The sequence below is a fragment of the Anolis carolinensis genome, chromosome 6 (assembly GCF_035594765.1).
Source record: "Anolis carolinensis isolate JA03-04 chromosome 6, rAnoCar3.1.pri, whole genome shotgun sequence".
NCBI lineage: Eukaryota > Metazoa > Chordata > Lepidosauria > Squamata > Dactyloidae > Anolis > Anolis carolinensis.
This window is the reverse complement of record NC_085846.1, coordinates 8,509,525-8,524,289: the sequence shown is the minus strand read 5'-3', so window position 1 is coordinate 8,524,289 and position 14,765 is coordinate 8,509,525. Positions and strand designations below refer to the sequence as shown.

The window sequence follows — 14,765 nt, the reverse complement described above, 5'->3', positions numbered from 1 at the left end:
CAACTTGGGCCCTCCAGGTGTTTTGGATTTCAACTCCCACCATTCCTAACAGCCTCAGGCCCCTTCCTTTTCACCCTCCGCCGCTTAAGCGGCGGAGGGTGAAAAGGAAAGGGCCTGAGGCTGTTAGGAATGATGGGAGTTGAAGTCCAAAACATCTGGAGGCTCAAGTTGGCCCAGGCCTGCTTTCCAGTAGGGCAAACTCTCTAGGAAAGTGAGCATCTGCTTTGGCCAGACCTGCTCCCTCCTTGCTCTCCTTGTCCTGCCTCTTCATTCATCCGCATCTTTGGTCCTCTCATTAATTCCCCAATTCATCCTTCTCTGGGCAAATGCTCTGTCCAGCTATTTACCGGCCCCTGCCTCTCTCTGCCTGTCTTAATCCCCCTTCAGACAAGCCCTAATCTGCCCACCCATCTGGCCACCCTCCTCATCCATCCTCCAATCATTCCCGGCATCCTTCTCCGCCTCCCTTTTTCTGCTCTCCAGAAACACACCCCTTTGCCTAGGTCTACCTGCCTGTCATCCCTTTCCTTTCTCCTCATTTGGGTTGCAAGGAGCCGTGGGCACCGCCTGGGATCCCTTCCAAATCCCTGCCATCTTCTCCCTCTGGATCCTGGACTCTTTTCTCTCAAACAGGTGGGTTGGTTAGTTGGTATTATTTTTGGGCTTGATATATATGTGGAGAAGGGGACACCGGTGGACTCCCAGTTTCCAAACATGTGTGACCTTGCCAGGGTGGGGCACTCTCAGAGATAGAGACATGGTTATAGATCTATCTTCCTCCCCACTTTTCCAGAAAGAGAGATGACTGATGGCTTGGAAAGCAAAGAGGGAGCGGAGGAAGGAATCCGGTGGATGTGCCAAAGAGTAAAGGGTCCCCTATTTCTCCCTCCCAGGAAACTGATGGTGAGGTTGAAATCCTGGTGGGATTCTGGAAAGGGGCATTGAGGAAAGGTGTGCTCCAGGGGCTCAGTCTTTCAGGGTGGGCGGCTGTTGCCTCGGCAAAGCTATTGTGTCTCTGCCGACATGTCTCCGGCAGATGCCTTTGTGAGAGACAGGAGCTGCCAAGCTGGAAGAATAAGTGTGCCAGGCAGCAATGTGGGGTGAGAAGAACAGGGCAAAGCATGTGCCCGAGAATGGAGTTTCGTGATACCCTGGCATTAAAAGCCATCTTCGGCATCTGACAAAGGAGCCCAAAGAAGGGTGACCAAAATGATGAAAGGTTTGGAAGCCAAGCTCTATGAGAAGCTGGCTTGGAGAAAAGAAGGCTGAGAGGGGACATGAGAGCCAGGTTTGAAAGGATGTGAAAGGATGTCACATTGTCCACATAGTGGACACAGAGCAATAGATTCAAGTAGCAGGAGTTGATATTGCACCTTTTTTTCGCGTCAGGAGCAACTTGAGAAACTGCAAGTCGCTTCTGGAGTGAGAGAATTGGCCGTCTGCAAGGACGTTGCCCAGAGGACACCCAGATATTTTTACCATCCTTGTGGGAGGTTTCTCTTATGTCCCCACATGGAGCTGATAGAAGGAGCTCATCCGCTCTCTCCCTGAGTTGGATTCGAACCTGGCAGCCTTCAGGTCAGCAACCCAACCTTCAAGTCACAAGGCTTTAGCCCACTACGCCATCAGGAACTCCGGCATATTGCACCTAAACATTAGGAAGAACTTCCTGACACTGAGCTGTTCAGCAACACAATATGCTGCCTTGGAGCATAGTGGAGTTGTCTTCTCTTGAGATTTTTAAGCAGAGGTTGGATGGCCATCTGTCAAGAGGGCTTTGATTGTGTTTTCCTGCATGACAGAAGGGGGTTGGGCTGGATGGCCCTTGGGGTCTCTTTCAAGTCTAAAATTCTAGTCTGAACTGAGAGCACGTTTTCTCCTCCTGGACTTTACGCTCCGACAGACTTTGCTTGATTTTTCTGCATGGATTTTGAAGGAAACAATAGCCTCCCCCGCCCCACGTTCCCCCACAACCAACCATGCGTGGTTGCACTTTGAATCGTGCCATCCAGTGGAAAGTACCCTGAAGAGCTCCATCCTTGCAACAACAAAAAAGTGGATTTTGATCAAGTGTGTGTTTTGTAGGGGTTTGAATCAGTCTCCTTTCAGACACTGGTAACACAGTCCAGATAACCCATTTTACCTTAATGTGCCTTTACAGGGCACAGTGGGTTTTGTACTGAAGGGACTGAGAATCTGATATGTAATCAATTGTACTTACCGATTCTAGCATGAAAACGGCATGTTTGAATTTTTAAAGTTCTCCCCACTGGATTCCTTTTAGACAACCCCATTCCCATTGTGTTCCTACAATCCAGAAGCACATTCGTTACCATTTGGAGAGTACGTGTTCATTTTCCTATGTTTACAATATCATTTGAAGATACAGTCGAGTCTCCGTTATCCAAGCTAAATGGGCCGGCAGAACCTTGGATAAGTGAATATCTTGGATAATAAGGAGGGATTAAGGAAAAGCCTATTAAACATCACATTAGGTTATGATTTTACAAATTAAACACCAAAACATCATGTTATACAACAAATTTGACAGAAAATGTAGTTCAATATGCAGTAATGTTATGTTGTAATTACTGTATTTATGAATTTAGAATCAAAATATCATTGACTACAAAAATGGCTTGGATAATCCAGAACCTTGGATAAGCAAGTCTTGGATAAGTGAGACTCTACTGTATGTATACATTGGGCACTGGATACGTTCAAATATAACCAATCCACAATCATCCTCCACGTATTTTAAGTGTGAACACGCTTGTGCAAATACTAGGCTAACACGTTTCCATGATGTTTTTGTGTGCACCCAGTACCTTTCTAGGATGCCTGTCCTCATGGATAAGTTGTGGAAGGATGCACAACCCTAATATAGGTCACTCACATATCTTTTGGGGTCAGTTGTGAATGTGTCAGTGGAATTGAAAATATTTGGATTTAGAGAGATATTGATGTTTGTGATGGCTTTGATTCTGCTTTGATATAGACTAACATACATGCAGTGGGAAATGGGATTATCTCCATGCATGTTCCCTTAATTCTTGTCTCCATACTATAGCTGTATCTTAGGTGACACAAGTAACAGGTGCGTATCTTTTCAGTGAGATGCATTAGAGTGTTTGCATAGCTCTTAGCTCTTAATGGAGTTTGTGTGAATTCACAGGGGCACATCTATCTATATCTATCACTATCCACCCACCATCCATCCTTCTATCCATCCAGTGTGAGTTGTTGAGAAAGATATCTGTCAGAGGGATGAAAAAAGAGCATAACTGGGTATCCCAAATGTGTGTGATGCAAACACGCAAACAGCAAGGGAACCATTGTGTGTTCCAATTTCATGCATCAACACCTCAACTGAGTGTTACTGTCTTTTCGGGTATGTCTATATGCATCCAGGGATTCATTTTCATAACAAGCTTCTGGAAAGCCATGGCAAATTGGGTCTGCGTCCTCACATTGAGCATCTGAGTCGGAGATTGTGTGAATGTGAGAACTAGTATTTCCTTGTGGGTGTGTCTGTGTCCTCGTGGAACAAAAAGGGGTACTTATCCTACTTGTATTAAACTATTTTTCTCATATCTGGGATGTGGAAAGCAACCTGCTAATAGGGTTGTTGTATGTCTTTCGGGCTGTGTGGCCATGTTCCAGAAGTATTCTCTCCTGACGTTTCCCCCACATCTATGGCAGGCATCCTCAGAGGATGCCTGCCATAGATGTGGGCAAAACGTCAGGAGAGAATACTTCTGGAACATGGCCATACAGCTCGAAAGACATACAACAACCCTGTGATCCTGGCCATGAAAGCCTTCGACAACACATTGAACCTGCTAATATTTTTCCTAGCTGTTTAATTGTTGAGTATTTTGTGTCGGTTGCAATGTGCATTTGGTGTGCTGCTGTGGGGTTTTGGGGCGAAAAGAGGAGATTTAATGTGCCCCTTTGCCAGCCATGAGAAGAATTCTAGATTTGTGTGCCCATCCTCTTGCCTGAAAGACAGGGTTCCTTTTCTTGAAGAAGATGGCTGTCTTCTCGCAAGCCTCATAGATTTTCTGCAGGCTGCAATGAGGCAGAAATTCAACAAGTAAAAAAAACAAAACAACAGCCTTGCTTCTCCAAGCAGAGAAAAGCTTTGCCTGTATGTTGGGAAAATATTCAGGGAAGACACAGCTGTCTGTTTTCTCCCTCTTCCCTTTCCTGCTTCCTCTTAAAATAAAATACATTCAAATCCCAATAAAAGATGTCAATTCGAAAGTACGAGAAGGGGGCGGGGCGTCTTGCTTTGCATCCAGGGGCCTGGAAGCACTCCCAGGTCGCTCGAGAAAGTGAGCCAAGCTACATCTCCGAAAAAATGTCACACTCCACAAGGGCAGACGTCGGGGGGAGAGATTAACTCCGGCTCTAGCAAACCAGCTGGACAAATCTGCTGGGACTTTCCCACAAAATAATTGGTTTGGCACGGAGGAAACAAGGCAATTTGGGATGAGAGGAGGAGTTGCCCATCTGTCTTTGGACTGTTGTATGCAGTGAGCAGGATTAATGTATCAGAAGAGTGAGGGAAGTGGAAGAAGAGAAATGTGTGTGAGAAGTGTACACAGTTTTTCTTTGTTCCTCTCTCTGTGTGTATTATTCTGTGTGTGTGTGTATAAGTGTGTCATAGTAATGAATTGGATAAAGATGAGAAAATTGAAGTTTAATCCAAACAAGAACGAGGTGCTCCAGCTCAGTCACAAAACAGATCAGGGAAAAGGGATTCAATTGGATGGGATTATGCTTTCTCTGAAAATGCAGATTCATATTACTGGTGTATTCCTGGATTCCGCCAGACTTGAACCTAGATACTCAACGTTTGGTAGTGGATAGGGGTGCATCTTGCTGTAGAACAGTGTTTTTCAACCTGAGGGTCTGGACCCCTGGGGAGGTCACAAGAGAGGTTTCAGAGGGGTCACCAAAGACCATCAGAAAATACATATTTCTTATGGTCTTAGCAACCCAAATCCCTCCAGTATTTTCTGTTGGCAAGGGGGGTTCTGTGTGGGAAGTTTGGCCCAATTCTATCATTGGTGGGGTTCATGGGGCTCTTTGATTGTAAGTGAACTATAAATCCCAGCAACTACAACTCCCAAATGTCAAGGTCTTTTCCACCCAAATTCCACCGGTATTCAAATTTGTGCATATTGCGTATTTGTGCCAAATTTGGTCCAATCCCATCATTATTTCGAATCCACAGTGCTCTCTGGATGTAGGTGAACTATAATTCCAAAACTCAGGGTCATTTCCCACCAAACCCTTCCAGTATTTTCTGTTGGTTATGGGAGTTCTGTGTGCCAATTTAGGTTCAATTCCATCGTTGGTGGAGTTCAGAATGCTCTCTGATTGCAGGGGAACTATAAATCCCAGCAATACAACTCCCAAATGACAAAATCAATCCCCCACAACCCCACCAGTATTCAAATTTGGGCACATTGGGTATTTGTGCCAAATTTGGCCCGTGAATGAAAACACATCCTGTGTATCAGATATTTACAGTACAATTCATCACAGTAGCAAAATGATAGTTATGAAGTACACTAGAGTCTCACTTGTCCAAGCTAAACGGGCCAGCAGAAGCTTGGATAAGCGAATATCTTGGATAATAAGGAGGGATTAAGGAAAAGCCTATTAAACATCAAATTAGGTTATGATTTTACAAATGAAGCACCAAAACATCATGTTATACAACAAATTTGACAGAAAAAGTAGTTCAATATGCAGTAATGTTATGTTGTAATTACTGTATTTACGAATTTAGCACCAAAATATCACGATGTATTGAAAACATTGATGACAAAAAAGGCTTGGATAATCCAGAACGTTGGATAAGCGAGTGTTGGATAAGTGAGACTCTACTGTAGCAACAAAAATAATGCTATGGTTGACGGTCACCACAACATGAGGAACTGTATTAAGGGATTGCGCATTAGGAAGTTGAAAACCACTGCTGTAGAATAAATGCAGTTTGGCACCACCTTAATGTTATGGAATCCAAGGAGTTGTAATTTTACACCGTTTTTATCTTCTCTACCAAAGGATGCTGGGATGCCTCAACAAACTACAGTTCCCAGGATGCCATAGCACTGAGCCATGGCAATGAAAGTGAAGTCAAGCTGCATTAATTCTATGGTCAAGATGCATACTAACAATGAGTTTGCAACATTAAATCTAGTACATCTGCTGTGTCAATTTCTAATAATAATAACAACAACAACAACAACAACAACAATAATAAAACTTTATTTATACCCCGCCACCATCTCCCCAACGGGGACTCGAGGCGGCTAACATGGGGCCACGCCCAGAGCAATACAATATAATAACATATAAAAACAACATATCATAACACAATTAAAAGCAATACAATAGATGATAATAGACATTACATCAAGAAATAAAAAAAACCCAAAAAAACCCCCAGTAAAACAGTAAAACAAGGGCAGGCCGCATGGACACAAGGATAAAACAACAACAACAACAACAACAACTTTATTCTTGTATCCCGCCCCATCTCCCCGGAGGGACTCAGGGCGGCTCACATGGGGATGAAGCCTGGTGCATCATACAATACAGTGTCAAATGCATTTAAAACAAGAGCACATAAAACAAGCATATAAACAATAAAACATGATAAACAGTAGACAAGACACTGAAAACCTAATGTGGCCATGGACACTCTTTTAGATTCCTTGATCCCAAGTTATGAATGAGTTCAACTACAATATCTATTTCAAACCAGATCTGGAAACTAGTGTTCACACAAATGCAATTTTCACGACACAGATGCTCAATCTCTTGTGTTGTATGCACTGCCTTTATTTGTTGCATTGATCTCAACAGCTCCCTGGTCCACCATGGCGTTGCTCCCAACGCTCCCGGGTGCCGGTCCACGGCGTGGCAGCATGCCCTTGCCCATTAAGCACCAGTTAGTGAGAGCCTCGGCTGTGGATGAACTGGACTCTCCGCCAAGCTCCCCAGAGGTGGGCAGCCATGCAGGGGTCAGTCCGGCTGGAGGGAGAGGACCGTACAAAGTCATGCTGCTTGGCGAGAGCGGCGTTGGCAAGACGGCTTTGGCTGCCATCTTCGGAGGCCTGAAAGGTAGCGTTCACCACGAGGAGGAGAGCACAGGTGAGTCAAGGTAGAACTAAGGAGACATAGGGTGCATCTGCACCAGGCATGGGCCAACTTTGGCCCTCCAGGTGTTTTGGACTTCAACTCCCACCATTCCTAACAGCTGATAGGCTGTTAGGAATGGTGGGAGTTGAAGTCCAAAACACCTGGAGGGCCAAGGTTGGCCCATGCCTGATACACTTAGGCAATTCTGTATGCAGTATTTTTCATAACTTTGTGCATAATACGAAGTTTGTGTACACTGAACCATCAGAAAGCAAAGATGACACTATTTCAATAATAATAATAATAATAATAATAATAATAATAATAATAATAATAACTTTATTTTTATACCCCGCCCCATCTCCCTGAAGGGACTCGGGGTGGCTTACATGGGGCCTGGCCCGATAAAACAAACAAATAACAGTAACAAAGCAATAAAACAATTATCCCAGTAAAAAACGCCAACATCAATAAAAACAATCATTAAAATCAAATTTCAACCGCTTGCACAGACAATTTTAGATTCTTTTTGATTTTGGATAAGGAAATTTAACATTGAAGTCCTGATACCAAACCCAAGTGGATACCAAGAATCCATCGAATCAACTATAGTTTATATTGCCTAATTTTTATTGCCACATTTCCAACCTGGAGGGTGCATCTACACTGCTGAATTAATGCAGTTTGACACTACTTTATACCTGCCATGGCTCAATGCTATGGAATCATGGGAGTTGTGATCTTACAAAGTCTTTCTCTATCGAAGAATGCTGGTGCTCCAACAAAGTACAACTCCTAGGATTCCATAGCATTGAGTCATGGCCGTTAAAGTGGTGTTGAACTGCATTAATTCTATAGTGTAGATGCACCTTAGGAGAAATCCTTTGCTTTCGAAAATGTCTGTCAGAAAGAGGACGTATTCAATAATGTCGTTGTTCTGAAACAAATACCCTCTTTTGTCTATCAGAGGATTCTTACGAACGAAGATTTTGTGTAGATGATGAAGAAGTCATCCTGATTTTATACGACATCTGGGACCAGGTGAGTGCATTTGCTTTACCTTTTTTTTTTTGCTCCATTGGAGTGGTACAGGTTGAGCATCCTTTATCCAAAATGCTCGAGTTAAGGTATTTTTTTGATTTTTAATTTTTTTTAGATTATCCTTATTTGCATTTATGTACATAGTCTTGGAGATGAGACCATTACTATAATGGGGGAAGATATTAGGTCTTCAACAAATTGTGTTTCTAGTTTAGGCATGGGCAAACTTGGGCCCTCCAGGTGTTTTGGACTCCAACTCCCACCATTCCTAACATCCTCAGGCCCTTTCCTTTTTCCCCTCAGCCGCTTAAGCGGCTGAGGGGAAAAAGGAAAGGGCCTGAGGATGTTAAGAATGGTGAGAGTTGGAGTCCAAAACACTTGGAAGGCCAAAGTTTGCTCATGCCTACTTTAGTTGAACATAATGGAGCTGGTATGCAAATATGCATATTGATATGCAAACCAACAGCATTTCCGAGATGGCAGCATAGAGTTAGTATATAAATATATGCATATCAATTTCTGGGGAATCCTATGAAAGCAAATAGTTACATTCCCATTATTTGTTGTTGACCCTCTGTATCCACGGATCCCACATCCATGGATTCAACCATCCACACTATATATATTTTTTACAAGCCAAGAAGCAAATGTTGATTTTGCCATTTTATATAAGGGACACCATTTTACTATGCTATTCCCTATAATTGGACTTGAATACCCATTATACCAGGCATGGGCAAACTTCAGCCCTCCCTCCAGGTGTTTTGGACTTCACGGCTGTTAGGAATTGTAGTAGTTGAAGTCCAAAACACCTGGAGGGAGGGCCAAAGCTTGCCCATGCCTACATTGTACAGATTATGGATTGTGGTAGCAATTTGGGATCCTGAAACCAAATCTTAGGGGATACCAAGCACAAACTATATTGCAATTTCTCCAAATTCATTTTCTCAAATATCACTATGTCGACTTGGTAGGGCAAGAAGTGTTTTGTAGGGAAAGATCTTGGTGAGAGAGGGTTTGAGATGGCCTTATTGCGTTGATGATAGTTATATATTTTCATATTTAGCATTCAAGTTACCTTGAAAACTGAGGGACCTGCGAATTCCTAGATAAGTGTTCTCTCTTGGAATCTGTCCTCCAGTATGACTCTATGGTCAACTTCCATCAGAGGTTGATCTTCAAGTTGAACTGAAGGGCCAACAGATTCCTGGGGAGAACATAGAGATCGAACCCATGAATAATGAAATCTGAAAAAATGTACTGCGTCGGACTGAAGGTATAGTTGTGGGCAGCATTATTGAAATTGCAAACACACGCATACACATGGCCTGTCTTTGACCCTTTCTACAGGCAGATCCTGGAGGATGGATGCAGGAGTCCTGCTTGCAGACGGGAGATGCCTTCTTGATGGTTTTCTCGGTGACAGATCGGCGCAGCTTCACCCGGGTGCCGCCCATCATCTTGCGCCTGAGAGCGGGATGCCCAAGGAGCGACCCTCCCATCATCCTGGTGGGGAATAAGAGCGACTTGGCTCGGTCCCGAGAAGTCTCGCGTGAGGGTGAGTTGCCCGCCTTGTTGTTGTTGTGTGCCTTCAAGTCATTGCCAACTCTACGGAAGCCCTATCACAGGGGTCTCTTGCTGTTTGTTCAGAGGAGGTTGGCCATTGCCTTCTCCTAAGGCTGAGCAGGGGTTCAAACCCTGGTCTCCAGAGTCCAATTCCATCTTCTTGACTGTAAGATCTCTCTGATGGTTGATTGGATTCTCCTTCTTTGGAGATTAGATGGTAATCTCTGAGAAAAATGATTTAGTTGTGCATTCATGCATGATGATGGGTCTGGATCAGATGACCCTCCCAGACCCTTCCAACTCTATGATTCAATGTGTAGCTTCTGCAAACCCATCTTTAAGAATTTGTAGAAATATAGTAAGAAGCCTTTCATCACAGAACCATACCATGATTTCATTTACCCTCATCTGGAGGAAAATAATATATCTAGGAATTGGTTAGATCAGGCATAGGCAAACTTCGGCCCTCCAGATGTTTTGGACTTCAATTCCCACCATTCCTAACAGCCAGTAGGGCCCCATGTATGGGTTAGACCGTCTAGGAGATAGCATGATAAACTTCTTCTAGACTTATGCTGTAGGACCTAGACAAGCATCCTGTCTAGGTATCTCTAGGTCAAGGGTGTCAAACTCATTTTCATCAAAAGCCACATCAGCCTCATGGTTGCCTTCAAAGTGCAGTTGAATCCATGGACAGAGAATCCCTAAATATGGAGGGCCAACTATATATATTTTTTCACATGGTTGATGTTCTTTGGTTTTTCCCCAGTTTGGCTCATCAGATGTTATCGAATGACAACTCCCATCACTTTTGATTGTTCTCCATGTGGACTGGGGATAATGGGAATCGCAGCCCAACAGCACTTGTGTGTAGCTCTGAGGTTGGGGAAAAGTTAAAGGACATTTTAAAGTCAAACATCATATCCACAAGCCTCGCATTTAAATCCAAACCCCACTCTCCTGACCAAACAAAACAAAGTGCAGCCTTCCAGATGTTCCTGCATTACAAGTCCCATCAGATGCTCTAGTAATAATATCTAATTATGGAGAACACAAGAGTTGTAGTCAAGCATCAGGAGGTCCACATAAAACAACATGGTGGGTCAGATTCAGCCTGTGGGTCTTGAGTTGGACGTGTGTGTTCTAGGTCTTCTTCTGACACAACTGTATGTTATGCCAGGACCAGAAGTCAATGGCATTTGGTCATATCCACAATTTCAGGAACTAGTGGCCAAAAACAAACTTATTGTAGTTTCCTGTACTTAAGATTCTCTTTCTCTAATGCCACCTCTCTTTCTTGCCTCCATAACCAGAGAGTCGCAGCCTGGCGGTCATGATGAACTGCAAGCACATTGAAACCTCAGCCGCGCTGCACCACAACACGGAGGAGCTCTTTGAGGGCGTCGTGCGCCAGATCCGGCTGCGCCACCACCGGCGTGAGGCAGCCGAGGGTCTCGCCAAGGAGGGGGCCGGGGGCCGCCGCGAGAGCCTCACCAAGAAAGCCAAACGCTTCCTCTCCAGCCTGGTTCCCCGCAATGGACGCTTCTTCAAGCAGAGGTCCAAATCCTGCAACGACCTTTCCGTGCTATGAGTTCTTGGGGCATCTCCTCCTTCCTGAAAGTATCTGGAAGAATCGAGAAAGCATTGTGTCAGGATCAGGATCGTGGCCATAACAAAACTCAGGAAGGAACTGTTCTTGAGCATAACAAGACTGGCAGGTTCCTCTTGGGTCCAGCTCTCCTGTCATTGTTGGACAAGCTTTTGCCCTCTTTACTACATTGGAAGGAGGACCTTTTAAAACACGAATCCAGTTTGATTTAAATCCTTCTAATGAAAAGTTAGAAACAATAACATGTTCTCCAGACTCAAGGTGCCTCTCTTTCCTTTTCATATATATCTACGGTATATATGTATTTTTCCTGGCACCAGTGTGAGATATTCTTTTCCTTCTCGGTTGCAATTTCAAACATCATCTCTGAGGGCATCAGAAAGGTACTTGGCCCATACAAAATGCTTCGCTCGAGAGACTCAGGACTTTGTTCTTAATTTGTGTTCTCTTCTTGTCTGTCACACTCAGGTGCCCTTGCTCTCTTAGGGGAGATTTCTTTCTTTTTCTTTAGGGCACTGAAGCTCAGATGAAGTGTTTGTCTACTGTACCGGTTGTGAACACATGGTCTAGGCTTTTTCTCAAAGCTGTTCCTTGTTGTGCTCTTGAGCTATTATCTTAGTATTTTTTTATATTCAATCCACTGCTATTTGGAGAGTGATGGGAAATGTCATGTGCTTGTGCTAAGAAGACGTTTTTCTTTTCCCTGCGTTTGTGCGACACACCTTTTTGGACAGATCTTTACAGAACCCAACAAAAGAGAAACGCTTTGCATTGGATTGAATATTTCATCTTAAATAAGTATTGAAGGCTGGGGAAAGCAATTTCATTTTATACTTTTGCATTACATTTTTTCTTGCTTTGCGTACCTCCTCTTAAAGGGGCATTTGTGCATCCTCTACGGTGCCCATGTCAACCAACAATAATTGCCTTGGAAAGCTTATTTTATTTGCTTCTTTATGCTTTCTTTCCACAGTGACCTTTAAACCAACTTTTAATAACAGCTTTGGTAAAGGAAATTGTCATTTTATCTGCTAAACACATGCATTTCTCCTTTGCTTTGATGGCACAAACCACACTCCGGGGAACTACCTTCTGTTTTAGGTTGCCCTGGAAAAGACATCTTGTATTTATTGTCATTGTTATTATTTATTGTTATTATTAGACTTCCACGTAGAATCATAGAATCATAGAATCATAGAATAGTAGAGTTGGAAGAGACCTCAAGGGCCATCTAGTCCAACCCCCCGCTAAGAAGCAGGAAATCGCATTCAAAGCACCCCCGACAGATGGCCATCCAGCCTCTGCTTAAAAGCCTCCAAAGAAGGAGCCTCCACCACGGCCCGGGGGAGAGAGTTCCACTGCCGAACAGCCCTCACAGTGAGGAAGTTCTTCCTGATGTTCAGGTGGAATCTCCTTTCCTGTAGTTTGAAGCCATTGTTCCGTGTCCTAGTCTGCAGGGCAGCAGAAAATAAGCTTGCTCCCTCCTCCCTATGACTTCCCTTCACATATTTGTACATGGCTATCATGTCTCCTCTCAGCCTTCTCTTCTGCAGGCTAAACATGCCCAGCTCTTTAAGCCTCTCCTCATAGGGCTTGTTCTCCAGACCCTTAATCATTTTAGTTGCCCTCCTCTGGACGCTTTCCAGCTTGTCAGCATCTCCCTTCATCCGCGGTGCCCAAAACTGGACACAGTATTCCAGGTGTGGTCTGACCAAGGCAGAATAGAGGGGGAGCATGACTTCCCTGGATCTAGACGTTATTCCCCTATTGATGCAGGCCAAAATCCCATTGGCTTTTTTAGCTGCCGCATCACATTGTAGGCTCATGTTTAACTTGTTGTCCACGTCTGGGGCACCATGATTTAAAGAGGTATTTAAGCCATGCATCAGCCTCCTTTTTAATTCTGATATATGCCAACTTGAAAAATCTCTTTTTAAAAGGCATGGATCTGGAAGGGTCTCAAAGGGAATGGATTTATTTGCTGCTCCCAGAATCTTCCTGCTTTAAAGGCTGCTGACACCAAAGAATTGGGACCTTGAATGAACCAGCTTTGACCTGCCTCTTAGTCTTGCAAGAAGTGCTTAAAGGGAGCGGACTCTCTTTTCTCACAGAAGGTTGCCTTCACATTTCAAAACGACAGGGATTTCGAGGACGTAGCCTTCTGTATCCTACTCTGTATCCCTTCCCCCCAAAAATCCATAGTGAGGCTGAGTGCCTAACAATGCTGTGTGCTTATTTTAATTAAAGCCATTTTCTATGACACCACTCCTGCCGTTATCACCTGTTGTTCAGCACATGTTTGCAGAGGGCAGCGAGGAAGAAAAGGGATGTTGATGGATGGGAGGAGGAGGAGGAGGAGGCGAAAGCTACAGGAAGAAGACGGCAGCATTGGTGGAGTGCGGAAGGGGATGAAGTCTAGCATGTAACTCTTCTGCTTTCCCTCTGAGACCAGGGCAGTGGCAGTGGGTCCGGGTACTATGAAGTTGTGCCTGCTTCTTCTTTTCTCTCTGCAGCCAAGGCAGTGGCAGTTGGGATGGAGGAAGGGCCTTTTGTTTGCTTCTAAGCCAAGGCATAATGGATAGCGGTCTCTTCTTCTCTCCCTTTGTGGTCAGGGCAGTGATAGTTGGGATAGAAGGATAACCTTTCATTTGCTTCTGAGCCAAGGCATGATGGATACCTGTATCTTCTCAACTCCCTCCAATAATAGGGCAGTGGCAACTGGAATGAATGGAGTGCCTTTCGTCGGCTTTTGAGCCTGGCCATGATGGATGTCTTCCTCTTCTCCTCATCCTCTGTTGCACTCTAAGACCCAGGAAGGAACACCTTTTCACCCTGCACCACACAGAGTCCAGCATGAGCTAACTATAGCAGTTTATTGTCAAAAAGCATATACAAAAGGGAAATAATAATAATCAAAAGGCCACCCTACTGGGATCTGCACGCATCATCCGAAAATACATCACACAATCCTAGACACTTGGGAAGTGTTCGACTTGTGATTTTGTGATACGAGATCCAGCATATCTATCTTGTTTGCTGTGTCATACAAAATAATAATAATAATAATAATAATAATAATAATAATAATAATAATAATAATAAAAACTTTATTTATACCCTGCCACAGGAACTCGGGGCGGCTCACATCAGGCAGAGGCCCAAACAACATAATGACAAAATAAATGACAACATAATACAAATCACAATATAAAAAGATAAAACAGTAATACAATATGAAACAAGAGTATTACAGCAGTTAAAACCAGTCAATTAAAAGAACAATACAAGGATTAAAAAAATGCATTTAAAACACATAAATGGTAAGGACATAATAAATACAGGATAGATTATAAAAACTTTAAACAAAAAAGAGTGGGAAAATAACTGG

The 14,765-nt window shown here is 43.7% G+C and overlaps 1 protein-coding gene across 1 annotated transcript; it reads left to right on the top strand.

Moving 5' to 3' along the window:
- Positions 1-426: 426 nt before the first annotated feature.
- rem2 (RRAD and GEM like GTPase 2) lies at positions 427-12,404 on the top strand. Its single transcript, XM_008123345.3, has 5 exons — positions 427-633; positions 6,886-7,173; positions 8,129-8,202; positions 9,553-9,760; positions 11,082-12,404. The coding sequence occupies exons 2-5, from the start codon at positions 6,900-6,902 to the stop codon at positions 11,357-11,359; spliced, it is 834 nt and encodes a 277-aa protein (XP_008121552.1). The 5' UTR covers positions 427-633; positions 6,886-6,899; the 3' UTR covers positions 11,360-12,404.
- The last annotated feature ends 2,361 nt before the right edge of the window (positions 12,405-14,765 follow it).